We start from the raw sequence: 27,878 nt of genomic DNA, 5'->3' as shown, positions 1-27,878 counted from the left end.
GGAGCTCTGTGAACTATTTCTGCTTTTATGTATATTTCAAATGATTTTGTATATACATATATATGCTAAAATTTAAAAAACTTAAAAACGACAACAATCTGAGAAGCCAAAGCTTTCAAAAAATGCATAGGATTTTTAAAGGAACCAGAATTTTTAAATTACCAATAACACTATTAATAGCATAATTTTTCTAGGGTCCCCCTTAATCTTGTGTTTCAAATATGAGCAACAAAGAAAATTCAACCAGTGGGGAATCGCCCTTTCCCCCTGTTGGTCTTTGAGCCAGCATACTGACATTTGCACACGTTTAAGAGACTCTGGTGTGCATGGCTAATGATGGATCGTGGGCCATGTACTCCCACTAGCACACTCCATACTCCATTCTGGAACATGGCACAAGAAAGACAGGCTGTGATATCTGGCACATCAGATATCTCTGCATGCCCTCTTCCTCCTACACTCAAGAAAACAGGTAATAATGCCAGGGAGTGATAGGTGAGGCAGTGACTTCAGAGGCGTAACTTCCATTCTACTTTAAATTCATGAAAAGTGAGAAGTAAATGAGCTGCCAACCTTGAAACACTTCTGACACCTTTAATACGTGATAACACTGTAAGACAGAATGTACTCGAATAGCACGCATTATCCATTCCCACTGTGCCTTCTAATGTGCCTTCTGTCTCAGAGTCTGGAAAGCTAAAAACGACATGTCTTAAATTGCTTTAGACCTGGAAACCAATGAAGCACTCGCAGGAGCTTCAAAAGGCAGGGATGAGAAATGAGGCACAGCCATCTTCCTGCTGCTTTGGCTGTTCTCTGCTAGCAAGTCAAGTCATGAAGGTGGCAGGCCCAGAATTCTGCAGTGGGGGCCAGATTTCATGTTCCCAGGTCTTCATGTCTAGGCAACCGTGGTGACAGTTTCCTGATGTCTAAGCAACAGTGGTGGCAGTTTCCTGATCCCAGGATCACAGCTTGGGCAGTGTGTTCTTAAACTTGATACCCTGATTCCCCGTCATCTCAACTTGGGCAGTGGTCGCAGTTCTTCAAACAAGTTGGAATTCTGGAGGCCTGGCCCACAGCCTGCATTCTGGCTCTTCCTAATATTGTATAAGGCCATAATTTCTATATTAAACACTTTGCTGCTTAAAGCACCTCTAGTAGTTTACGTTTCTTAAACTGAACCCTGACTAAGCCATGCCACTAAAGGTATGGCTTAAGTATTAGGCAATCAAACTATCACAGCAATCCATGACCATGAAAACAGTACTTGTTATCTGCCCTGTTGGGAAACACTTTTTAGGTAACAGAAAAAAAGAATCTGCATCATTTCAGAATAACACCTGTGAGAAGATGTTAATCATGCTGTGTGTCTGTGAACACTTTACCATTTATAAAATAGCTTTATACACCTCACTTGATTTGATGTTCATAAAATGTGAGTGAAGGCAGGTTTTGCAATGACAAAGCTGATAATAATAGTTTTGCTTGGGGGTTTTATGGTAAGTAAAATGGATTCAGAGATTATTACTGAAAAAAATATGGCTGTGAAAATATTTAACAACTCTTACTCACACGTATGAGTTTATAACAGGTAAATTTTTAACAGTATTTTTTATGCTTCATGCATGAATACTGTGGTTACATTAAGTATGAAGCTTTGAATGCTCCACACACACAAAAAATAACCAAACTTATAAATATGAATGAGTAACAAGTTAGCACCAGGGTCAGTTGGGAGAATGTCAGAAGAAAGAAATAGTTCAATAACCTTATAGCCACGTTCCCAAAGGTGGAAGACAAGGACCCACCTAGGCTTAATAGTCAGAAATTCTAGTGAAAAGGAGAATATTCGTTTCTCAGCTCCTTTATTAAGGAGCCCTACACGATTCTGAATGTTAGCCAATGTTACAAAGAAATACCAAGAAGTTAGCTCTTAAGTCTTCTCAGCAACATGTGACTCCAAATCTTCTCTAGTTCTCAAGTTCCCACCAGTACTTCTAAGGTGGAGCCAGGAGCAGAGGATGAGGACCTAGAGCTGGAAGCCTTCACTGCGCACCTTCCTCCCACCAACGCCCTCCAACCAGGAAGGAGCCACACCGATGCGCAGCCGCCATAAGGGGGCAGGGTGACAAAACGGCGCGTTAGTTATCACCGGCACTGCGCTTGTTAGAATTCCCTTAGCCATTACGGAATGTTACTGCGTTATTCTAAAAAGTTTCATGCATTGGAAGTTCCACATTTCTAACCCAAAAAATCTAAAAAAAATTTTAAATAAAAAAGGAATTTGTTTTTACACTTTAAAGATGTTTTCCTTTTCTTAGATATATGTGTGAATTTTGTAGATTCTCTATAAAGTATGTCTGTTTGGACAATTTTATTCTGGCAAAAAAAACAAAGTCTGAAAAAAACACGGTAAAAGTATCACTTGGAAATTGTTCTGGAAAGCAGTTTAGAAATCTGTAACAAGGCCTTAAAAATGGTCATGTCCTTTAACACTAAAATCTGACATCCTCAGAATAATTAGAAGACACGATGAGAGATTTGAGGCATAAAGTACAAGGATAACTCGCTGCACTATGAATTACAACAGCAAAAATCAAAATGTTCATATGTAAATGAGGATATATACTTTCATTTTATGAAATATCATATAGCCTATTTACAAAGAATACTTACCATCACGGGAAAATGGTATAACTAATATATATGTGAGTCTGTATGACTAGAAGAAAATGTGCCAAAATACTAACATCAGTAATTAAAGGAAAGTTAGGACTATGTTTTCATTTTGATGTCTAAAAATAAATTTTCTAGGGTATTAGTTTGTATCTAATTAAGTAGTTTTAAGTTATTTTTAACACTAGATATTTGATATTATAAAATTACCATTAATAATTATCACATGATAATTATTAACATTATTGTGTGACAATAGCATTTGGCTATGTTAAAAGAAAAAGCCCATATATTTTAGAGACATGCATTGAAATAAATATGGGTGAAATGATATGATGATTTATATTTATTACAAAATAATCCCAGCTTAGGGGTGGAAGAGATGGGGGCATAAAAACACAAGACTGGTCATGTGCTAATATTTGTTAAATCTGGGCAACAGGGATTCATTATGCTGGTTTCTCTACTTTTATATAAACTTGAAGTTTATCATATTTAAAATATAAAAGTTGATTTTAAAATTTAAAAGTAAAAAGTATTAATAAGCACTAGTTTGAAATGTCACATATAATTAAATCCATTAATCTATCACTGAATAAAGACTAGAAATATCTCACATTAAGAGGATGTCAGCTGATCAGAACTTTCCTTCATATACTTCTGAGTTGTGACTTAAAAACAAACAAACACAGAAAACAAGGTAAATATTATCTTCATAACACCATCAAATGTAAAATGCTCCAATATTTTAGGCACCACTAAAATCCTGCCAATTATGACTGTGAGATGCTTCTGAGGTGCACTGCAGAGATGTTGAAGTGTAAAGATCTATAAATCTTAGAATGAATGAAATACAGTAAGTTAACAGGCCAGATTCAGCTGCTGGCCTTTTGGTTTTTGAACTGGGACCAGTGTATCTGAATATCTATTATAGATCTTGTAATCTTTAAGATGGATTTTCATCATTAAGAAAAAGGGAAGACGACCTGTGAATGACAGTCACTAGAAAGAATGGTATTTTTCTGGGGTAAAATTTCTATTTTAAGAGCACTGTTTATAAAGCTGGGCACAAAGTTAGGTTTTAGGGGCTGATGATTCAGATTTATGGTCTGCCCGCATATCCCTGATGTTGACGGACCTGCAGTACTCCCGCAGAATGGCAACGAGCAGAGCTCTCGGCCACCACCTCTACCTGGGAGTGTGCTCCCCCTACCACAAATGCTGTTTCCTATGAACTGACAGATGTTGCAGGGTTAGGTAACTGAGAAGCACATTCACAGGATTGTTAGGCACTATTCTTGCCTTGACCCAATTCCATTTTCCTTTTGATGACTGAAATTTTGCAGGGTTGCCTTCACCCTATTTCATGTAAATTCAATTAGTATTGGGGCAAAGTTTTTCCCTAAAGCAACAATTCATTTCACAGTTTATTTGATGTAAATTAAAAAAAAACCCATCCCAATGTTCCCAGGGTCAGGCAGTAACCAGTCTTTTACAAAAGAGGATCCTAAATAAAATAAATAGTTTAAGCCAAAGCTGTAAGTTCACAAATAGAGAGAATAGCCACAGTAAATACTGAATATGCAATTTTAATATTGTACCAACTACTTTACTTTTCAAAGTAGGCTTCTCTTCTCTTTCGTAGCTCTTCTGAAGTAAGATGTGTACCTGATGTCTGTGGACTATCTTGAGATGCATTTCTGGAACTACCTGAAAACAAATGAAAATGGGACAAAAAACGTTTTATTTACCAGGTAAAGGAACAATATGTTTATACTTATGTGAGCAAGCTTTTAAAAAATTTTCTTCTTAAACATATTCTGCTACTATTCTGTAAACATAAGAAAGGCTCTAAGAGCCTTGGGGGAGTCTGCATAAGGCAGTTCAAATCCAACCTGTGTCCACTATAGCAAAGCTCTTACCCAACTGTGGTAGCAGATGCGAGGATTTAAGTCCAACAACCAAGCTGGTGGGAAGAGCCATTAACACCACTCTTGTGTGCTCTCTTTAACTTACTAGACATCAGTCTATACTTTCAAAGGCACAGAATTCCTCAGAACCAACTTAAAGTGGATGATCATAAATCAAACCCATTCTTGGTGTTCCTTTCTCCTCAAAAGTTTGGGTCCTACAACAACTTAAGTATGTTTCCATGGTCTCATTTATTGCACTAACGAGATTTTGTACAAATTGTGAAATAAAGTGGTAAGAAGAGGGAATTACACAAAAATATCTAAAGTTATAAAAGCTGGTGCCTGCCATTACCTCAATTTTATTGAGATATTTCAGGAACTCAATCAATAATTTCATTAGAAAGTAGAAGGAAAACCGTATTAATTAGAGGAAAACAAAACTACCACAAGAAACTCCTCACACTCCTATGTGAGCCACTTTGAGCTAGAAACCAGACATCTCCCTCCACCTGGGCTCCCTAGGGGATGTGTCTTCACTCTCCTCTGTTGATGGGCTTATATCACTATAAAAGCAGGCCCATTGCAGTGGACTTACACTATTAGCTGCACAGACACCAATGTTAGGTTTTTGTAAAACCAATTTCTACTCTCTGTCCAGGCCTTCCTTTGTGTCCAACAGCATATACATTTATGAAACAGTCAGCCTGGGTAAGAGTCCCCCACTTTTGCCCACAAAGATTAGCCTCAGTTTATTGCTGTGTTAGTACAATATTATAACCACATGGAATAACCAGAAATAAAAACACAGCTAGTGTCCTGGCCAGTGCAGCTGGGCTGGTGGGAGCGTTGTCCTGTGCCACCAAAGGGTTGCAGGTTTGATCCCTGGCCCCGGAGGCGGCCAACCAATTTTCTCTCTCACACTGATGTTTTCTCTCCCTCCCCCTTACTCCCTCCCTCTCTCAAAAAATCAGTGAAAATGTCCTCAGGTGAGGATTAAAAATATATACACATATATACATTTATTCCTAATATAACATAGGATGTAAAAGTTATTTATGAGAAAACTAAAAGAACAGCTGACTACATAGCTATCGCTTCTGCAGTAACTGTCAAAGAACCTCCAACTGCTCATTAGCCCCCAGGGAACCCAGGGCTCCCTGCACAAGTGCTCCGGCGGGGCCCCCCACAGCTGGCCCCAGGAAACCGAGGCCCCCGCACGAGGCCGTACCACGCATGCTGAGCTGGATGGCCCGGCGGAGGTCGGCCTCCTCGTCCTCGGCGTCCGCCTGCCGGCGGCTGAGCGCCAGCGCCCGCTGCAGCTCCTCCTCCTCCAGCGCCGCCCCCGGCCCGTCGTCCGGGCCCGAGTCCTGCTCCGGATCAGCCTTCTGGCCTCTAAGGAACGAAAGCACCAGTAACAACTGCGGATCAGTCTTGCACTTTAGATATAAAGACATCTATAAACTGAAGAATTCATATAAGTCATAACTACACGTTTAGTCAACTGTAATTGAAAAATAAAATTAAAGAAACTTACACATTTTCTTGCAGATAAAGTCTAATAATATAAAGTTTGTGTTGCGACGTGACTCTAAGTTAATACATTTAAGTAATTCAAAGAATTGATTCAAGTTTGAACCAATAAACTTCACTAAAATATATGGGTCTAAAAGAAATCACCAGCAACAAACGGGCCACCCCTTCAACATCAGCATGACACTTTAATTCCTGCAACGAAACATGGTCACACCACCCGTACTGCAGAGTTCAGTTACCTCTGCTCCTTCAGCTGTGCCAATTCCTCCCCAATAAGTTTTGGTCGATGCATCTGTTGGACCCTGATCATCTGTAGGAGTTGGTCAGCTTCACAATCTGGCAGATCACCCTTAACAACAAATATAGAATAACCTAAAAAAAAGGCAAAAATAAACTAAACCAGCCAGTAAGAGATTCAAAAACCGATGAAAAATGAGAGCAGTTAGAGAGGCAGCATGGTATACAGCAGTGGAAAGAAGATAAATTGAGGAGTCAGAAAAACCTGAGTTCAAATCATGATTCTTGTACGTACTGGCAGGGTGAGCCAGGACAAATTACTTACTTTAAGTCTTTGAGGCTGACTTTCCTCATCTGTAAGATGGGAACAGTCATTTCACGAAGTATCAGAAATAAATGAAATAATATCTGTAAAGAGCCCTCCTAAAGCAGTGTTTGACCATGCAGGCTACGCCCTACATGGTGAAAGAGGGGCGGTCAAGGATGGGCAAGAGCAAGGAATCTGGAAGCACACCACCTGGGTTTTAATTCAAGCTCTTCCATTTCCTAGCTGCATGGTTCTGGTAAATCACTCTGCCCATCTATGTCCTGGTTCCTTCAATTGTTAAATAGATAGTACTGGTACCTTCCTCAGAGGACTGCTGTGAGGACAATCATATAATATAAATAATAATGTGTAATATGTGTAAAGTAAGTCATTTGTGGAAGGAGTTGCCCCCTCACCCCTATCCCCGACCCACAACTGAAAACAAGGACTGAGAAGCAATACGTAAAATCTAGTCAAGTTATGCAAGGTGTGGCTTGTCTTTTGGAAGAATTACACTGATCCTGTATAATTTTTTATAAATATGATTCTAGAAAGCCAGGGCTCCCCCACCTGGATACTCCACATAAAAACTGATAAGGGTGGGCTATACCTAAGTCATTCTATTTATGCAATCAGTTTACATTTTTCTACCCTAAAATTTTCTTAAACTATGGTGCTTATTACTGGATATCCTTTGTGAGCATTATCAGATAATGAAATAATAACAAAAAATAAAAACAGATCATGAAACTAACAAGGATCCAACGGCATATTAACAGAAAAACTCCGAACAGTATTAAGTTAATACGTTTAACTTTGTTTTACAAGGACAAGTGTTTTCAGAATTCAATGTTTTAACATGGTTTATGCAAGTAAACTCTCCCTAGATTTAGAAGAACTATGTCAGATTTCATTCTACGTGTGCTGGGAAGCCACTGAATGTGATGGGTGAGGTTTATTAATATATGGGAACCAGAGTGCAATAAAGTGATCCTTACTGAAATGGAAAACCTGAGGGATGGCATGTGTGGGGAGAAAAAAAAAAAAAATCAGTCTTTTTCAACATGTTCAGCTTGAAATGCTTTCTGGACTTCCAAGTGGAGATGTCAAAGTTAGGAATTAGGTGTACAGGGTGGCTACTGAGACAGCAGCTAAAAGTTTGGGGATTACTGGCATATACATCTTACTTAGAAATGCTATTTAAAATAATAGGACAGCACATGGTCAAGAAGTTGTCCAAGGATTGAACTCTTGGCCACTTCAATAGTTAGGAATTGGAAAGAGTAATCCACAAAAGGAATCTGAAGGAAGCATTCAAGGAAATACAAGGAAAATCAGAGCACTGGGGCCTGGAACCCAAGTGTAGACAGCATTTCAAGAAAGGAAGAATAGTTAAAAACTACAGTTTTAGGCATAAAAGAAAAGAGATACACATATATAAAATCAAAGAAGTTACAATACTATAATCTGACACGTGAACTGGAAAGCACCATATGCGGACCAACCCAGCAGCAATAAGGCCAGTTCTCAGACTGTAAACATTACTAAAAGGCAGGGAATATACAAGATAAGCCCAAAAATTCTGATGATATGAGAAAGGCTTCAAAAGGCTACAGTGGTCATTTCAGAAATTTGGAGTCAAGTTCAAAAGGTTCCCACTGGCCCAAGATGAAATAATTTGAGTATCATATGACTATTATAATGAACTGAAATGCATGAATTATGTTTTAATGCATTAGTTTACAATGACACTTCAGAAAACAACAACCAACCAGTTAGTTCCTTTGGAGGAAAGATACTATCAAATGAACTTACAGCTAATAAATGCAAGAAGGGAGAGGGAAGTGGTTAGAGGTTTGAAGAGATAAGCTGTGAAATAACCACCATGGAGAGTAAGTGAACTTACTGAGAAAACAGTAGGAATGGCAAGGAGCCCCAAAGGCTCATTTGAAATTTGTGCTCATAGATTTAAAGTAAAATCGATCATCATAACTTGATGTTATTTAGCCAGCTGCTCTGGTGCAGGAATGGACAAGACCAAGATTTGGTTTTAACCAGGCCTGGGATTTTGTTATGGAAGTGTCATGGAGGGAGAGGAGAAAGGGACTGAGGGATGCAGAGTGATTATGACAGCTGATGGAAAAGCAGCAGGGTAAGAAAGGAGGTAAGACTGTAAGGGGAATGTTTGGACCTTGTGGTGGGGTTTAAAGAATTGTTGCAATGGACAAAGCAGAGAAAATATGATACAGAGACAGGAGGCAATAGTCAAGGAATACAATGCTTGCAATTAGGGTTTAAAGGTGGTACAATTATTGGTACTGGCAAGGCAAGAGTGAAAAAAATGATCTTTGAAAGTAAGCAGCAAGGTACTGGACTGATTTCTGATATAGAAATCACTAAGAATGATGAAAGGAGTTCAAGCAGAAAGAAGACAGTGAGTCCGATCCTAAAATCTTCAATGGAAAAGGAGCTGGACCACAGATGACTGCAAAAAATCAGGGGATAAAGTTTAATCTAGCGAGACATGCTTGAAAGGAGCTGGAGATTTCAGGGAAGAATGTGGCCTAGAAGGCGCAAGGAGGAACAAGAGAAGTACTTGGCTTCCCCTTGGCCCTGTGGTATGGGGGGTATGGATGAAAGGAGAGCCATTACTTAGAGAGGCTGCAAAGCAGCAGCACCCTCAGGGGAGGGCCATGTGTCAGTGAGAACGCTGCCTGAACAGTGTCAGTCAAATCACAACCTCAAGTTCACCATGTAAAACAAAGATTATTTCGCTGCCACTGCCATAAAAATAGTATTGGTATACTCACACCTAATGAGTTAGTACTATTTAGCTTCTTTGAAAGATAACATTATAAAAATTTCCATTTTTATTTACCTTCCTGTTGTAATTGAGCCAAGAAAAGTGCAAGGTATGTGTCTGATATTAATTCTGGACCCGTCAAGAGAGAATTCAAGTTGAACCACTAGAAAAAAAATTGCCAACATTTAAGTTAGTGTACATTATAATTAAAAAGGAAGTTTCCCAAGTTAAGAATAGATATAACTGCCCTGGCTGGTGTGGCTCAGTTGGTTAGGCACCATCCTGTGCAATGAAAGGTTGTCAGTTCCATTCCCAGTCAGGGCACATGCGGACTTGATCCCCAGTAGGGGAAGAGGTGTGCAGGAGGCAGCCAGCCGATCAATGATTCGCTCTCACGTCGATGTTTCTCTCTCCCTCCCCTTCCTCTTTAAAAAAAAATCTTAAAAAAAGAGAGGATATAACCCACCTAAACTTAGTATGACTGTCTAAACAGTGAAAACATGTCAAACAGAGATTTTTATTTAAAGTAATTAAATGTAATTTTAAAAACCTTTTAAAATAGAATGTTGAAGATTTATCACTATTAAATGTTTTTTTAAAATAAAAGTCTGCTTTAAGCCATAAACTTTAAATCCCCCAAAAGAAAAGAGAAACTGATAGTACTTTAAAGTGTCTTTGACAGCTATAATTAAATCTTTTGTCAAAGTATGCCTAACAAAACCCTAATCTAATCACATTACATTGCTGTGGAAGAAAAATGACAACTACACAGTTTCCTACTACTGATAATATTGGTCAAAGATTTCAACTGTGAGAAAGCTAGTCTATTCCAGGAAGAGAATCTGTAATCACCAGCTTATTTTAAAAAGATCAGTAAGCGGCCCTGCTGGTGTGGCTAAGTGGTTGAGCACTGACCCATGCACCAGGTCACAGGTTCCATTCCTGGTGAGGGCACAAGCAGACTCGATGCCCCTACTAGGGAGCCTGCAGGAGGCAGCCAATCGAGGTTTCTCTCTCTCTCTCTCCCTTCCTCTCTAAGCCACTACTGATGTAATTAACATCATTTAGTTACTACTTCACAGGGGTCCTAATCTGAACCCATAACGAACCTCAGACAAGAGTCTGTAGTGAAAAATACAATTTTACAAAGATATAAATTACAGTTAAAAGTAACAAACCAAAATTTGACATTTTCTGTATTTGTCAAAGATAAAGTAATTTAAAATGTGAAAATTCCATTTTGAAAAACTGAAATTTTTAAAACCCCCAAATAATGATATAAGTTTACATGCAAAACAACACAAAGGAACTTCTGGAATCTAAGCCTTCAGATCTAAAAAGAAAAAAAAAAGGTCCATGGATTACTTTATACACAAAAAGTAAAGAATACCTGGTCATAGTTTTCAAAGATATAAATGAAACCTAGTGGTTGAATCATCTCTGACTTAAAAAAGGATAGCAATGCTTTTTGTTTATTTATTGAATAAATTCAATGCACTTTCTTCATTTTCTTTTTTGTATTATCTTATTTTTAAAAAACAGCTTTATTGAGGTATAACAGACATGCAATGATCTGCACGTATTTAAAGTGTATAATTTGAGATAATATATGTATACACCCATGAAACAGCGCCACAACCGAAAGAGTGAACGCACCCGTCAGTGCCAAGTTCCTGGGTCCCGTAACCCTCCTTTTTCACTCTTTCTTGCCCCCCCTCATCCCCAGGCAACCACTAGGTGACAGGCTTTCTGTCCCTACAGATTAGTTCACACTTTCTACACTTTTATAGAAACAGCACCATAGTATGTAGTATTTTGTATCTACCTTCTTTCACTCAGCATAATTATTTGAAGATTCACCATATTGTTGTATGTATCAATAGTTAGTTCCTTTTTTTAATGAGTTTGTTTTTATTAATTTTTAGAGAGGAAGGGAGAAGAATAGAGAGAGAGAAGCACTGATGTGAGAGAAGCATTGATCGGCTGCCTCCTGCAGGCCCCCCGCAGTGGATCAAGCCAAAACCCCGGCATGTGGCCTGACTGGGAATCGAACTGGGGATCTCTTAGTTCATGGGGCGATGCTCAACCACTGAGCAACACCAGCCTGGCTAGTTAATTCCTTTTTATTAGCCTGCTTTCAATAACACTCATTCAAAGATTCAAAATTCTAAAAACAGACTTTAAAATAATTTCTGTTTCAAAAATGGAACTGTGTACGCAAAGATCATTGGTAATTATTTTTAAAAACAACATTTTAGGTACATTTCTTATTTTAAAAAGGCTTGCTAAAGACACATCCCATTTTTTTTTTTAAACTAGAAATGACTTTATGTGGATATATGTATGATGTGACATTTTGGAATGTGAATAATCTTGTGCTGAAGCAAACATGGTTGAAAACTTTTATTCCTGCTTGCTGCTGTTTCAGGCATTGTGACACTACTGTCCTAAATACAAATCTATTTATGGAATAAAAGTTAACAGACAAAATATTAATCAAATAAAACCCACTTAAAGGTAACCACGTTTGCCACTGTCCTGAAGAATTCTTCTTATGATACAGCTAAACTATATATGGTTGCCACAAATAAATCTATAAGGGAAACTGGCACTGTCTTTTAAAATAGCAAACTTTTATCTACTAAGACTGATAGTAGCCACATTACTGGTGAGGTTCTCCATCTAATCCTTTACATTTTAGTTGCAAATGGAATGCAAAATGAGAAAAAAGGAAGGAGGAGAAACATTACCTGTTTTCCTAATTTTCTAACTGTAAACCAGTGTTCTTTATAATTGCATATAAATGATCTTTCATTTCTAGAAAAGGAAAAAAATACAGACCCAATATTAAGTTGAAATATTCAAGTTCACATTCATTTAGTCTGTCTACTGGCAAGTGTTACATAAAACTTATGATAATTTAATGTTATGCTTACAATTAAGTATCACTGACTTTTTTAAACTACAAACAGAAGAATCTCTCTAGAGATTTTGGACACTGTAAAATGATGGCAGCACACACCATTCAAGGATCAGCTGTGTTGCCAGACACTGAGCTGCCAGGAAGGCTTACAGGGCACATGTTCATAGACAGCCCCAAAAGGGTGAAATAGGGAATGAAACAGGGCACATCAAAACAAAGACATTCAAAATATATTTTTCTTAAGAAATTATAACTTTAAAAATCAAATTTAGTTTATTTTGTTCAAAATAAACTGATGAAAAAATAGATCCAGAGACACAGAAGCATGGAACAGACTGACAAATCTCAGAGGGAAGGTGGGGGTGGGGGAGTGGTGGGGAGAGATGAATCAAATAATTTATATGCATAAATGCATAACCCATGGACACAGACAATAGTACAGGGAAGGCCTTGGGGGGGAGGGCAGATGTGGGGTGGAGAGGACCAATGGGGGGGGCGGAAAGAGAGACATCTATAATACTTTCAACAATAAAGATAAATTTTTTAAAAAATCAAATTTAGGGAAAGAGATGTAGGAAAAGCAAAATAAAATCTTACATGGGATCGATCCTGAGCCTCTGATACTCTGGACTGTTGAACAGGATTAGTTCTAAACCCCAAACTTTCAAGGCATTGCTTATAACCTGTTTAAAAAAATAGCAATTTCTCATGAGCTAGACCATTCAATTCCAGATTTAAGTAGGAAAAGCCATATTAGTTGTGCAAACACTTGTATTTCATACAGCAATTTCCCCAGAAGGCTATGGTTTTAAAAGTATGCGTGTATAAGATATAATACTAAATTTATAACATACAAACATAGCATTTAAAAAATGCTTTTTAACACTAGGTTTCTGGGGTATTCTAGAGAACCACACAATTCCTAGATAAACTGCCTCAAAAATCCAGATTATATAATAGGTTTATAATTTTAGAAAAAAAAAACAAAAGGTAAACCTAATTATTTTAAACTGTCTGGAAAAAAATGGGAGATTTCTGAAAATTCACTACCTATCCTCCAAGGTAGCTGACAAAGAAGGAAATGAACCTGGTACTAGCAAACAGAAAGGGAACGCAACGTAGCGGGCAAATGAGAATCAGCACCAAGGGCAGCGCCACACACAGAGGAAATGGCAAGTACTGGACCCCTCAGATCTCCCTCCTAGCCCTGCAGCAGCTGTTCCCCGGAACAGTTCACAAGGAGGCACAGAAAGGAAATGCTGACGAGTCAAGGACAGTACAAGGGGAGTGCAAACAAAAATATCTTCAGAAGTAGGTCCCTCAAGAGAGGTTCCGAAAGAATTCTCTCTCTGGATGCACCTCCCAGGTGTTAGACACACAATGAAAGACCCACAGATAAAAGAATCTCACAAGTAATACAGCTTCCTTTGAATTTATATGTTTTAAAAAAGAAAAAAGCCACAGACCACGATAAAAGAACCCAGTCCCCGTAGGCTGATTTAAAGGGAAGGTAGCAAGGTGTTTCATTTCCTCAAATATACACAAGAGATAGTAAGTTTAAAAGACTGAGGCTTGTTGGAATTAAGGTTATTAGTATCCAGATGCAAGTTAAATAATCTTTCAAAAAAGCCCTACTCTAAAATGAAGATTCTACAATCCTAATTTCCATGTTAATCTATTTAAAAATTGAGTCCTCTAGAGTACAACTCTTAGACACAACCTATTGGAGGAACTTCTGAAGGTCCCACCATTATAGTGGCTATAAAACACTGTGAAAAGATACTCTTTTATCAACCATACTCTGAGCCTACACAGATGAAAACAACACTTAGTACTTGCTGTGACAACTTACTTGAATAGAGAAAAACCCACTATCATCCATATTTCCAGAAGGCTGCTGTTTAATTTGGATCGGTAGTTGAGGCGGGGTTGAGGGTGGAGAGAGAGGGGAAAGCTGTCATTAGTGTGCGTATCTAAAACAACATCTTGCGCATTCCCATTTGCAAGGTCGAGCGCAGAGCATAATTAAGGAGTCAGAGTTCTACAGGAAGGACGGCTTGTTCTTTTCTAAACAATACCCACTTTCTTCTTCTTTTTCTTTTAATACCCATATCTGTATTTTCTTTTTTGCTCAATTCTTCCACATCCCCAGCGCACCCGCCCACCAGAGCTGCCTGCCTGCTCCGCCCCGCCTGTGAGTCCCACCCGCATCTCCTGAGCTGCAGGGGTACCTGTAAAAAGGTGCGGTAGTCCTCGCTCGTCACGCCCCCCTCGGCCATCCTCATTCTCTCCTCTTCATCCAGCTGCTGCGCGATGGAAGACAGCTCCACAGGGCTAAAATACTCTCCTTGCAGGAGGTTATTCAGGCAATGCTGGGCGCACAGGGAGCCTTCTTGCTAAGATTTCCAGAAGAAGAAATTCAAATGTGATTTGTTCAACAGATTTGTACAGTGTCTTTCCTTAAAGAGGAATTTCATCATTAACTTCTTAACACTGTCAAAACGGAACCTCTCTAGCTTTAGACAAACAGGACTAACATAAGGTAAAGCATTTTTACTTAACATTTATTTTGCAATTCTACCATTACAATAATTTAGCTATATGATAAAAACCTAAGAATGATTTACATGAAACAAACATCTATGAAACACACCAAATCTCCTATTTTACTAAAAATTACTCCCTAAGCATTTAGCTTCCCTCACTTTCAGAGACTAAAATAAATTCATTAGCAATTCCACAGCAAATTACTAATGCTGAAAGGGAATTAACCCCTAGAACATTTGTTCTTTTAACAAGAGAATCTCTACTTGATCTAAATGCTTGTTCATGTCATTTCATATCTCAAGAACTAGTACAGGTAAGAAAAATTCTGTCCCATGTGAATGAAGCCTTACAGCTACAGAGCTGAGGTTTTCTTCAGGGAAATCTGAAGATAATATACACACAGTGTGGTGCAATGAGGAAAACTACAAAAAGCACTCCTGGAGCTCACTCTGGACAAGCCGACAAGGGGGACTGCGTCCAAGCTCAGCTCCCTATGGGACCACTGACTTCCTGTTACGCGGGTAGGGAGTACAACTTCCCACGGGCCTTCGGGTGCTGGGCAGCCGGCTTTCTTACACATATGACAACCCAAATCTAATCCAGACTGCCTGGCACTGAGAAGCCTGCTTCTCATGCCCCCTCCCTGAGACAATGTTACTTTCCCAAGCTTGCCTTTTAAGGAGAGACATTCAAGGGTGAATGAGAGTCCTCCTGTGAACAGAGACATGGGGTTCGCCTCTCTGTGGGACGATGGCAGACGGGAGAACATGTTCCTCTCCTGTTAACCCTGGCCCTCCAAGTTCTCCTTTCCCCAGTAAAGTCCCAGCCCACAAACCAGCCTGTCTGAAGTCCTGCAATTTGTTCTAAGCTATGGTACACAATAGATGCTGACCCCAAAGAACAACACCTTGCAAGACACACATTCTTCCTGTAAAAGATATAAGGAGCCCTGGCCAGGTGGTTCAGTTGGTTGGAGCATCGTCCTGTGCACCAAAAGGCTGCAGGGTTCGATTCCCTGGTCAGGGTACATACCTAGGTTATAGGTTTGATCCCTAGTCAGGGCGTGTACCGGAGGCAACCAATCAATGTTTCTCTCTCACACTGATGTTTCTCTTTCTCTCTCTCTCCCTTACTCCCTTTAAAAAAGAAATCAATAAACATATCCTTGGGTGGGGATTAAAAAAAGATATAAAAACACATATAAAATGGAATAGGAAGGCAGCATTGAGACAGTCTGGGTCTGAGATGGGGGCTGAGACATGTTTATCTTCATAACCTGAGAGAGGACTTGTCTCCACCTCCTTTCCCTTCTACTGTATTCCTACCACCAGAGAGCAACTCCCACTGACTACTGCAATGCAAACTGAAGGGTATATAGAGGTCCTACTTAGAGTCTGCTGAAAATGAGAAGGCAAACAGCATTCCCAAGAGGAGAGCCAAATGGCTAACAAACACAAAAAGGCGCTCAACTTCTTTACCATTAGGGAAATGTCTATTAAAACCACAATGTGTTACTACTTACTACACACACTCCCAAATGGCTAAAATGTTGGACCGGACTAGAGACAATGAAACTATTATTTGCTACTAGTGACAGTGTAAATTATTATAACTTTGGAAAACTATTTGCAGTACCTACTAAAGCTGAACATATACATACCCTATGATCTAGCAATTCCACTACTAGGTACAGAATGCAAACAAAAGAAATGCAAACACTATGTTCATCAAAAAACACATATAAGAATGTTCAAAAAAGCACTACTTATTCATAATCGCCCCCAAACTGGAAACCCCATCACAGTAAAATGGATTCATTCATTGTATTACATTCACAAAGGAATGGTACATAAACAATGAGAATGAATTAACTACAACTATCTGTAACAATATAGATGAATCTCTCCGACAATGTTAAACAAAAGACAGATTCAAAAGAGTACACACTACATGATTCCATTTACAAAAGTTCAAAAACAGGCAAAACTAGTCTCTGATGCTATGATGTCAGAGTTCAGGACAGTGGTTATCCTTGCAGGGGGTGGAGGCAGGGGTGGGAGAGGGAATAAGGGGACTTAGAGAATGCAGGGAAATGCAGATGTTATTCAATCTCGGTTTGTTTACACGTTTACCTAGTGAGAATTCACTGAGTTGCACTCTTATGATTGTGTGCCCCTACATGAGTTACATTTAATTAAAAAATTCTAACAACAACAAAAAGCCTCTGCCAAGATACAGCTATTGCACACAGCAAGAGCTACCTAATATGGTGACCAGACAATAAAGGTTCTGGGAACAGTCCTAATGCAAGCTTTCTGTCCTGCTGTCAAGCTACATGTCTCAGTCTGGGGCTCTCAAACTATGGTTACCATATTTAATACTATATATAGAAATAGTGACATCCAAGTATTTCATATAAAAAAATGAAAAATAAGCACTTGAAATCAAACCTTGTCTAAGTAAAACTGTATCGCTGTAGGAAATAATATCATTCTGTACTTCTCCTACGATTTAATGGAAGGAAGGAACACACAGTCCAGTCCAAATTTAAAATCACTTTTTTAAAGTCACAAGATGAATCAAATTCTACATAGACCGAAAAAATTGTCCAATTGGCCCCTCTTAAGATTAGGCATCCCCCTCTCCTCATAAACGATCCCCAGCCACTTCTTCCTTTTCAAGCTTTAACTAAAGCTGAAGAGAAGTTCACTCTGCTAAAGTCAAAGTTCAGAGGTACTGAAATTCCATTTTGGGCCCAAACTTTATAGTCTAGGGATCAGAAGATGAGGAAACTGCATCTCCAGTTTTACCAAGCTATCTTCTAAAACCACAAAAGGGAACAGCACCAAACCATTCCCTCACTGCCCTCAGGGTCTCCAGGACCAACCCCAAACTAGCTCAGATTCCCAGACACTCTACTGACTTGGGTGTGCTCTGAAATTGACCAACTGGCGCCACATGATCACCCAAGCAGCACTTCACCTCATCAGAGGGCTAATAAGGTCCCACCCCTTATGAGGTTCAGCAAACACATGCACCCGAATAACAAAGGCCAGCAGTTCTACAACACAAGGTGTGGGCAGCATTGTAAGCACGTGTGACTCTGAGGCAGGCTCTGGGTTATCCTCACACCACGGAGGAGGAAACTGGAACACAAAGACAGTAAGGAACTTACCCAGATCACACAGGTAGTAAATGGCAAAGCGGGGCTCCAAACCCAGGCAGAGGCTTCAAGTCTGTATTATTACCACTTCCCAAAGCCCCTTACGTGGAATTTGGTTGTTACTAACCCTCAAATATGCCCCGAATGGCTAAGAACTAGCAATCACAAAAGGGCATAACAGATGTCATAAAGTCAATGCTCAGCATCTTTTCAGTATTTCCACTAATTTTAAATATAATCCCAACAAGTTTGGTTACCATTCTCAGTTTACTTTGCAGAAATGTACCAATTCAGATGGCACAGTGACCTCACCAAGAGCAGTCAGCAATTGAAGTGATAACAAAAATGACAGAAGCAGGCAACAGAATTAAAAAAAAAAAAAAAAAATCAAAACAAAAAAGCAGTTAGTGGCCATTTAATATTAGAGTTTAAGTGAGGGATTGGCAAAACTCTGGCTCTTGAGCCAAATTCAACCTGCACCAGTAGCTAAAAATGGTTTTTCTATTTTCAGATGGTTGGGAAAACACACCTAAACAAGAATATGTGAGACCATATGTGACCTGCAAAGCCTAAGAGTTACAGAAAAACTGTTTAGGTAAACAGCACTATATACATCTTAGATGCTCAAAGAACTCAATTTATTCAAATATTTACTGAGCACCTACTGTGCACCAGTCAGGCACTGTCTTAGGTACTGGGGGGGTATATCAGTAAACAAACTTGTTGAGTTTACATTTTTACTTAATAAAAGGACACTCACAGTGACAACTCTAAACATGGGGAAGCCAACATTCCAAGGGGAAGCGCTTGCAGGTCCCTTTGTAGGCAGGTATCTACCTGCACAGCTTCCTTAGAGCCAGAGCTGGTTCCCTGGTTCTCCAGACCCAGGACCTAGCCAGGATTAAATGTATGTGGTGAAGGGGGAGAGAGTGGGCTGGAAAACGGTATATTAAACATTCCCAGAAAGGTCTGTGATGAGATTAACAACATACTCTTGAAATATGCCTGAAGAACTTTAATTCAAGAGCCTTCACTTGCTAAGAACATATAACTTTATACGGGTAAATATATTCCTGAAGCATCTTTAAGTCGACAAACACACTGGTAGTTGAGGGTGACGTCTTTCACGTAAATAGATTTTCCTTAGGCTATTGCCCAGCTTCTTTTGATCCCACGGCTTAGTAAGTTACCTTCACTGAAATCTATCTAAAACAGGTAACAATCCATATTGTCAAAACAGACACTGCACAATCCTCAAGGAATGGTGTGAAAAACGTTTAATCTCCCATTTTGAAACATTCGGTCTTATAACAAAGCTCCTGAAAATTAGCAACAAAAATATGTACACACAGGGTTCTCTTTATCCAAGCTCCTTAGCCAATCCACTAAATTTCTCCCGTCCAAGTTTCACAGATCACAAGCATCAAGACCAGTGCTGACGACGCGGCGGGGTCCTTCCTCCCCGCACGTGCAAATCGGCCTACCCAGCGCCAAACAGAGAAGCGCATCCATCGAACAATTTGTTGAGATTTATTGCTGTGGCCCCTTCAGTCTCTGGTCGCTTTATTTGACGGCCATGTGCGTGACTCTTTTAAAACAGATAAACGATCCCTTACAGGTATGTAACAAATCAAAACCTCTCTTTTCTCCTACTCAAATAAGAGCTTCCCACCAGCAACCCTTTCGCAACACGAAACTCTTGTGAAACAAGTTATCCATCCTGAGGAAGGTGGTTTCAAACCCAACCCGCTGGATCACTGATTGCAGGCGGGGAAAGAGTTTCTCTACACGCCACCAACAGCATCTTCTCTGCAGCTCGTGGTCCTCGGAGGACCGGAGCAGGCCCGGCCCGGCCCGGCCCGGCCCAGCCCGGCGGACCGCACGGCCGCCCCGGGGCAGCCCAGAACCCGCAGGGAAAGCCGGCTCCCTGGCCCGGAAGGATGGGGCCCCCGAAAAAAAGGAAGCCGACACCTGTCGTGACGAGCCGCCGGTGACGACTTCCCGGCCCAGGGCTTCCCACCCGGCGTTCCCGCGGGGCAGGCCCTCCCCGGGACGGAGCCAAGCTCCCCGTCTCGGACCCGCGGACCCGGCGCGGCAGGGCAGGGAAACGCCCGCAGGGAGCTCGGCGGGCGGCGGGTCCCGGGAGAGACGGCGCGGCCCGGCGCCGGGAAAGTTAATTCCGCCCGGGTAGGGCCGGGAGAGCTGGAGAGGGTCGAGGGAGGTGCCCGAGAGGCGACCAGCGAGAACCCACGGATGGAGGAGGGAAGGGGCCGGGGGAGGAACCCCACGGAAAGTGGAGGGGCAGCGCAGACGCAAACCCCCTGGGCTCCGGGGCCCGCGGCACCCCCGGCCCTGCCCGTCCTCCCTCCCAGCTCCCGGGACGTCCCAGGCCCCCGGCGACCCGGGCACCTCGGGCACGGGCATCAGGGGCAAAGGGTGCGCACCGCGGGGTGGGGGGGGGGCGATGAAACTCCCCCCTCCCTCCCTCCCTCCCTCGGTGAAGCGCTTCCTGCCCCGCGAGACCGCGATGCGGGCGCCACGGGCCCCACCCAGCTCTTTGGAAGGTGGCGATACCGCGCCCCAAGTCGGCCGCGGCGCCGCACACACGTGCCGCCCCCCCCCCCCTCCGCCCGAACGCGGACACTCACTTTCTCGTGGAAGATGGACTCCATGTTTATTTGTCTGGAGCCAACAGCCCCCGCGACAGACCACCCCTACTGCTCCGCCCCCACCCCGCCCCCACCCCTCCGCCCACCTCGGCCCCGCCCCACCCCGGCCCGCCCCTAGCACGTGTCTCGCGTGGACCAATCACCCCCGAGGATGAGAGTCACGTGGCGCGAAGAGCCCAGTGAAAGCGGGGGCGTTCAACGCAGGGGCACGTGACCTTTGTAGCGCGTCCTCCTATCCTCTGTTAGCTGGCCGGCTGGGGCGGTGCTGCAGCGCCACCTACGGTCTGGAGGATCTTCTCCACTTCCCACCCATTGCTGTGGATTCTTAAGGCTCTCCAGGCTTCTATGTTCTTTTTGTTTTCCACTTTACTTTGTACTTTCTACTTATCATATCTGATTATAATTATTTAATATATTTTTCCTCCGCCCCCACTGAAAGCCTCATTAAGAAACAGGCATCATTGCACGCCCCCCAATACCTAGCCCTTGTGTAAAAATGGTCGTTAATGTTTATACAGGTACAGGGTTTACTGTAGGGTAGGCACTCTTCTAAGACCTTTGCATATATTAATGAATTTAATACAGCAACGTTTGATGCAGGCGTTGTTATCCCTATTTTACACATGAGGAAACTGAGGCACAGAGAGGATATGAACAGCAGTGTCCTATGCAGACACCTTGTATTGGCACAGGTGTTGGGGCCGGAAGAGGTCGTGTTAGTTGAGGGACCTGAAAAGTCCAGGAAAGTTGGGGGCGGGAGGGCAGAAGAGTTTGGTGAAGCTGACCCCTAGAATAGGAGGGGATCTTGCACCTTGAAAACCAGGCTAAGTAATTATGTTGAGTAATGGTTGGATATATACATGGTCTGGAATGCAGGAGGCTGGTTTGGCTGTAGAACTGGGAATCGTTGACATAAAAAGGGCAACTGACACCGCAGGTGTGAATGAAATCATCAAGGGGGGAAAGCAAGAGATTGAGAAGGTTCTAGAACCCTTAGAGTAGAGGAAGACTGGCTCAGAAGGGAGGAAAAGCAGTAATATTATGAAGGCCCTGAAAAGGGAATGTTTCACGGATCAGCCACATAAGGAGGCTTCCAAGAGGTCCAGCCAAGAGGTCCAGCCACATAAGGAGAAGCGCCCACTAAATTTTGTTGCTATGGAGACCACTGGTGACTTTGGTGAGTGGGTTCAGAGGAACAGAATGGGCAGCGGGAGGTAAGGTAATGGACACTGCTAGTGAGGACCAGCTGCTCAGGGGAGGGTTGGGTTACCACTTACTGGAGGCCTCTGCTGCAGTCCACAGTCCTGTATGGTATTGGGGAAACAGTCCGTGTTCTTTTTAAGGAACTGTGGCCTAACTGGGGAAACAAATCATGGTCTCATGAAGTGAAAAAATATGCAAAACATCTTTTCTGATTTTTTTAAAGTGTGTCTGTGTAGAGAAACATGTATTGTGGTGTGTGTGTGTGTGTGTGTGTTACAAATTTCTGGAAGAATATACAGGGAACCCAAAGGTCACCTGTTTGAGTTGGGAAAGGAACTAGGTAAATAGGAAACAGGTAAAAAGGCACTGAGTATATAGGTGGGAAGGAGACTTTTCACTGTATACAGTTTTATTCTTGATTTTTGAACTATTAGTGTATTATTCAGAAAAAAAAAAAAAAAATGACTGTATTCATGTCCCAGGGCTGCTGAAGCAAATTGCCACCAACTTGGTGACTTCAATCAACAGACATTAATTCTCTCATTATTCTTCAGGCCAGATATCTGAACCCAAAGTGTCAGTTGGGCCATGCTCCGAAGTCTCAAGGGGAGAATTCTTCCTTGCTTTTCAGCTTCTGGAGGCTCCTGGGGTTAGTTGGCTTGTGGCCACATAACTCCAATCTCTACTAGTGTTGTCACATGGCCTTCTTCCCTTTGTGCCTCTTCTGTGTCCTCTCATTGAATTAATCACCCTAAATCCAGGGTGATTTTATATTGAGATCTTTAACTAATTACATTGGCAAAGACCTTATTTTCAAATAAGGTCTTTGGTTCTGGGTGGACCTGAATTTTGGAGGGACATGATTCAATTTTCTACAGTGATTGCTTACTAGGATATATGCTACCCAGAGGACCTTATTGTTTAGTTCACTGTTAAATCCTTATCAGCTAGAACACTGCCTGGCAATATTTAGGAATGTTGAATTAATAGCAGCCCTTTTGTTAGGCCTTCCCGACCTGTTGAGCATGTGATTAATAGCAAGCATAGTAAAGTGAAAAGATCAATGCCTGGGAGTCAGAATACAGGTTCTGGTCTTGGCTTTGCCTCTGAAGCCATGTATGATTTGGCTATTAGATTTGTTGCATTTCCTATTCTGATAATCAAATTTGATATTTGGCACGTCCTACACTTTAACTTTGTAAGATAATGCATATTGACCTTCAAACCCAATGACCACACCCTCCAGGAAGCATTGCCTGCTGTCCAACTGATTTAGAAGTCCCTGTGCCTCCTCTGAGCTCCAGCATGTGCTTCTCTCATACATGGTGCCTTGCATACAGTACCATAGTAGTTCGTTTAATCGTACATCTTCACCATTACCCTATAAATGTCTTATTTGACTTTATCTGGTAGTTGATGTCTTTCAAATGAATTAATGAAGCCAGGTGTCTGGAAATCATTTCTTGATTTTTTCCCCAAACTCTTCCACCCCACCCGTTGTAGTCAGTCCTCAAATGCTTGCTGTGTAGCCACTCATTCCCCTTTTCATTGCCGCTACTCAGTTCAAGCCCTCTTGATATCTTGTGCACTCCAGTCCCAGGATCTCTGGTCTTCTGCTTCCAGTCTCAATATGTTCCATTCATAGTGCTCAGTGTTCTCTCAAACATGCAAATTTCCCCAGCATTTCTTTCACTTAAATGAAGTGCTACCATGTCAAATACTAGGATGACAACCATGAGAGAGACAAACAGTCCCATCCTCATGGAGCTTATACTGGGAGGGACCTTTAATTGCACAAATCATATTCTATTAAAAATCCCTCAGTGACTTCCCATTGCTGGCTTAAAAAGCACTGTGATCTGGACCAACCACCTGTCTGGCTTTCTCCCTGAATTCCCTCTGCTAGTCGCACCAGCTGTTCCCCTTGACTTCCAGAAAGTCCTGTGATGAAAAGTCCTTTGCGCCACCACACCTTGCACATGCCTGTACTAAAGCATTACATCATGCTGGAATTATTACTTTATATGCTACTAGTCTTAGCTTTTGAGTCAAAGGAGTTTTGCTCCTTATGTATATCAAGGGTTGGTACAAAACAGTGAATAAATGCATGAATTCTTTTTCACTGATTGGTAAAAAAAGTATCACAATTCAGTAGGAGAGAGAGGTTACTGAGCTAATCAGGAGAGTTCCTGGAGAGGGTAGGTGGAATACATGGACTTCTGGGACTTCCTATGTCACTTTGGACAACTCAGCTTTTCTCTAATCCACTTCATTGAAACTGTTAACAAGTGAGATTGAACAGATATGTCTTCTTGAACACTATACCTTTTAAACTGGCATTTTGTTACTAAAAGCCAAGTAGCTTAGGAATTTTAACATTTGACATTTTAAAAGCTAAAATGGGTCAGTTTTTGTCGAGTTATGACAAGAATCAATGATAATCAGGAAGTATTATTTCATTGTAATTTGACTCCTATACTCAGTCTTACCTAAAACAAATTAATTTCCCAAGAGGTAGCTGAATATAACAGATGACATATATATCCATTCATGAAAACATCATGACAATCAAGAAAATATACTACACCCAAGTTTCAATGTTTCCCTTTGTCATTCTTCCTTCTGACCTCTCTCTGCACCCTGGTCCTCCAGACAACCACTGATCTTTGTTACTACAGATTAGTTTGCAGTTTCTGTTATATAAGTGAAATCATGTAGTGTGTGTGCTCTTTTTGTTTGCCTTCTTTCATTCAGGATAATTAACCTGAAATTCAACTCTTGTATCAATAGATCATTTCTTTTTATTGCAAATAAAATCTTAGCATCATCCTTTTAAAGCTCCTTTGAGCACGTGGTTTAAAATTTTTTTCTAAAAAACATCTGAGGAAAAAATTGGCTACATGAGTTAATATTATTGTGATCTAAAAGAAGTAACAAGAGTCTAGACAGTGTGGCTCAGTTGGTAGAGCACTGTCCCACGCACCAAGAGGTCACCAGTTCCATCAATTCCTGGTCAGGGCACATGACCAGGTTATAGGCTGGAGCCCCAGTAGGGGGCGTGCAGAAGGCAGCCAATTGATGTTTTCTGTCTCATCCATGTTTCTATCTCTCTCTCCCTCTAAAATTAAAAATATATACATATATATATATTTTAATTCTATTAAAAATAAAAGACCAGAAAATTAAATGCTAATTGTAAAGTTAACATCAAAGTACACAATCAGGCACTCAGTAATTATTTTTAAAGCTAGTGTGCCTATTACTTGAAATGTGAAAGATTACTCCAGCATTAAAAGGACCACATTCCAAATTGTTCAAATTAAGTGTTTTTATTTTTCTCATAATTTAAAAAATGTGAACATTCTGTAATTCAGCCACAGCCTTTACTTCCAGGTAACTTCTTCATTGGGTCTCAATTCCCTGTGTGGAAAGAAAAAAGGAAGGAAAGGAAAAAGTATAAATAAAACTTATGAGGGGATAAAAGGGAAAGTCAGAATAATATGAATTCAATACTTTATATTCTATTAAATTAACCCATTTAAAAGTTTATTTTCATTCAACATATTCCTTCTATTCTCTCCTGGTTTTAAACCTTTACCCTTTTTTAAATTATATTTTTCCAGATTAAACTGTAATTTCTTAGCCTATCTTCCTATGAAAGCTCAATGAGTTTATTGAACGTTTCTAGACACTTTCCTGTTCATTTTATCTTTCCTGAAATCCTTGACTGTGAACTTCCTCTACAGTGACTGCTGCTCAGTTCTCTTGTCTCTTGAGCTTCCTCCTACCCAGATGCACATCCAGCAGCAGACACCCTGCCATCTACAGAGACACAATGGCGGCTACCAGTGCCACTTGGTCACTCAACCACCACGCTTAAAGCTCTCAGGCTGTGTTGCTGAGAACAAAGCAACAAGTCACAACTAGCACCATTTATTTCAGCTACCCCATGGCTTAAGTAACAGGGTATATAATAATATATGTGAAAGCTGTATGTAACGTAGGCTTTGGTGGGAATGGTTTAATTTCAAACATTGTTTCTATATTAAAATGCACCCTGAATTCCAAAAAAAGGGGGATTTTTCACAGATCTGAAATAGCCTGTTCATAAACTGAAGACTTGTTTACATTCCAAATGTAACCATACAGTGTTATGCAAGTACTAAACAACAAACAAGACTACAAAATAATATCACTTAAATCTAAGGCCTTGAGGTAGGGGGATTTAGCCCTTCTATTTATTTTTGGCATATATGATATTAAGAGTACTTCCAAAAGCTGGCTAATTGTTGGTTTCAAAATGCCCAAACGAACCTTTTAAATAACAAACTCTTGTTCCGGAAGGCAGTTAGCTTTTCGTCATTCTTTCTGTCTAGGTAACATCCAATGACAAATCCCATAGGGACAAGAACATGTACCCAGTGGTCCCGCACAAGCTGAATTAAATTCATCCTGAATGCTTAAAAAAAAAGAAGATTGTCAGAAATATAACTGTCTTTGAAATATCTTTTCAAACTGAACCTGAAACAGGAATATAGCCCTGAATATAGGAACAGGTATTAAAAGCATAAGCCTCTCTAAAGTTGCATGGCATCAGAATGTAGTATACTACATAAAATCTACTTGATAAATATTATATAGATGGCAATGATTAGTATAAGAATTATAATGCACTAAAGTCAATTTATTAACTTTTCCCTTAGTTTCATCAGTGATCTGCTGATATAATGCAGAGAGTATAAATTCTACCTGCAAAAGCTGAGTATCTGTACCCACCTAGTATTGACTTAAAACTTTTACATGTGTAAAGCTTTTAGAACCTCTCACAATGCTAAAATATAGACTAATACCATTTTGCCAGAAGCAGAATTCTTTAGATAAAGCTGTAATTACTGAATACTAATTTTTAAATCAGCAATAATCTTGTCTTGGATAAATCTCATTGGCTATGATACCGCTACTGTGCAAAGCCGAAAACTAATTTTTGAAAGGAAATGAAAATATCTGAAATTTTTAAAAAACCATATTCAATAATGTCACAGTAGATCTGAATGTCAATTAAATGACTCTATAAAAGACATAGAGAGAAGGGAACTTTTATAAAATGACTATTAGGTACCAAAGACATCATAGTATACAGTCCTATGCTTAACATGAAATAACTATATCCTCCTTATAAATAAGAAAGCAGCTTAACTCAAATAGGTATTAAGTGCAGAGCTGGAATTCAAACTTAGGTTCACTCCAAAGCTCTGGATGCCTTCAATTATTATCACAGTGCCTCTAAGAGACAACTCCCTGAACTGATACTTATGGTACTTAAGAGCTTTTAAGTTCTAAGAGTTCCCAAAGACAGAGGAGGAATATGAGAACTAGAAATCATCATACGGAAAATAAGTTTACACTAATTCAATAAAAACATAGGTGAACTGTCAATTTCCTGTAAAAATTTGCACATAAAGATGAACTCAAAATACACCCCTGTGTGCAAGAATCTAAAATGAATAAATCACAGAGAATGGCTGAGAACACATTGATGACACCCTAGAAAGAATTCAGTCATGTGACAGTCACACATTCTGAGAAACGCATCCTTAGTCAGTTTCGTCCTTGTGCCTACTACACACCCAGGGTACACGGTACAGCCTCCTGCTCCGAGGCTACAAACCTGCACAGCATGTTGCTCTACTGAATAGTAGGCAATTGTCACACAACGGTAAGATAAAAAATGGTGCACCTGTAGAGGGCACTGACCATGAATGGAGCCTGCAGGACTGGAAGTCGCTCTAGGTGAGTCAGTGGTGAGTGGTGAGTGACTGTGAAGGCTAGGACACTACTGTGGGCTTTATAAACACTGTCCTACAAGCCTTCCCCCTGCTTCCTTCCGACAGGGTCAGAAATAGA

At 40.6% G+C, this 27,878-nt stretch overlaps 2 protein-coding genes across 3 annotated transcripts in view; both read right to left on the bottom strand.

Annotated features, from left to right (window-relative positions):
• The window catches only part of ATXN3 (ataxin 3), a 30,136-nt gene extending 9,339 nt beyond the window's left edge, over nucleotides 1-20,797 (bottom strand). Inside the window, exons 1-9 of one of the 2 annotated variants that reach the window (XM_087818520.1) lie at nucleotides 20,751-20,797; nucleotides 14,624-14,788; nucleotides 14,245-14,289; nucleotides 12,990-13,075; nucleotides 12,220-12,286; nucleotides 9,545-9,632; nucleotides 6,362-6,494; nucleotides 5,818-5,981; nucleotides 4,290-4,386 (exon numbers count right to left, since the gene is read on the bottom strand). In XM_087818520.1, the coding sequence (XP_087674646.1) occupies nucleotides 4,290-4,386; nucleotides 5,818-5,981; nucleotides 6,362-6,494; nucleotides 9,545-9,632; nucleotides 12,220-12,286; nucleotides 12,990-13,075; nucleotides 14,245-14,289; nucleotides 14,624-14,788; nucleotides 20,751-20,774 (869 nt within the window). In that variant the 5' untranslated portion in view covers nucleotides 20,775-20,797. Of the gene's footprint in view, nucleotides 1-4,289; nucleotides 4,387-5,817; nucleotides 5,982-6,361; nucleotides 6,495-9,544; nucleotides 9,633-12,219; nucleotides 12,287-12,989; nucleotides 13,076-14,244; nucleotides 14,290-14,623; nucleotides 14,789-20,750 lie in introns of those variants that run through there. The other variant, XM_016205716.2, reaches the window with a different exon arrangement.
• A 4,487-nt stretch (nucleotides 20,798-25,284) lies between these two features.
• NDUFB1 (NADH:ubiquinone oxidoreductase subunit B1) lies at nucleotides 25,285-26,433 on the bottom strand. Its single transcript, XM_016205717.2, has 2 exons — nucleotides 26,289-26,433; nucleotides 25,285-25,394 (listed from the first exon to the last, which is right to left on the bottom strand). The coding sequence occupies exons 1-2, from the start codon at nucleotides 26,423-26,425 to the stop codon at nucleotides 25,358-25,360; spliced, it is 174 nt and encodes a 57-aa protein (XP_016061203.1). The 5' UTR covers nucleotides 26,426-26,433; the 3' UTR covers nucleotides 25,285-25,357.
• Nucleotides 26,434-27,878: the final 1,445 nt, after the last annotated feature.

This window comes from Miniopterus natalensis, chromosome 1 (assembly GCF_054644295.1).
Source record: "Miniopterus natalensis isolate mMinNat1 chromosome 1, mMinNat1.hap1, whole genome shotgun sequence".
Classification (NCBI taxonomy): domain Eukaryota; kingdom Metazoa; phylum Chordata; class Mammalia; order Chiroptera; family Miniopteridae; genus Miniopterus; species Miniopterus natalensis.
Note: the sequence above shows the minus strand (reverse complement) of the source record. Positions and strands in the feature narration are given on the sequence as shown.

Coding starts and splice junctions, on each gene's coding strand:
- NDUFB1 (XM_016205717.2), bottom strand. CDS start 26,425: ATGAATTTAATTCAGCTTGTGCGGGACCACTGGGTACATGTTCTTGTC. Junction 25,395..26,288: donor AAGAGTTTGTTATTTAAAAG/GTTCGTTTGGGC, acceptor CTTTCCACACAG/GGAATTGAGACCCAATGAAG.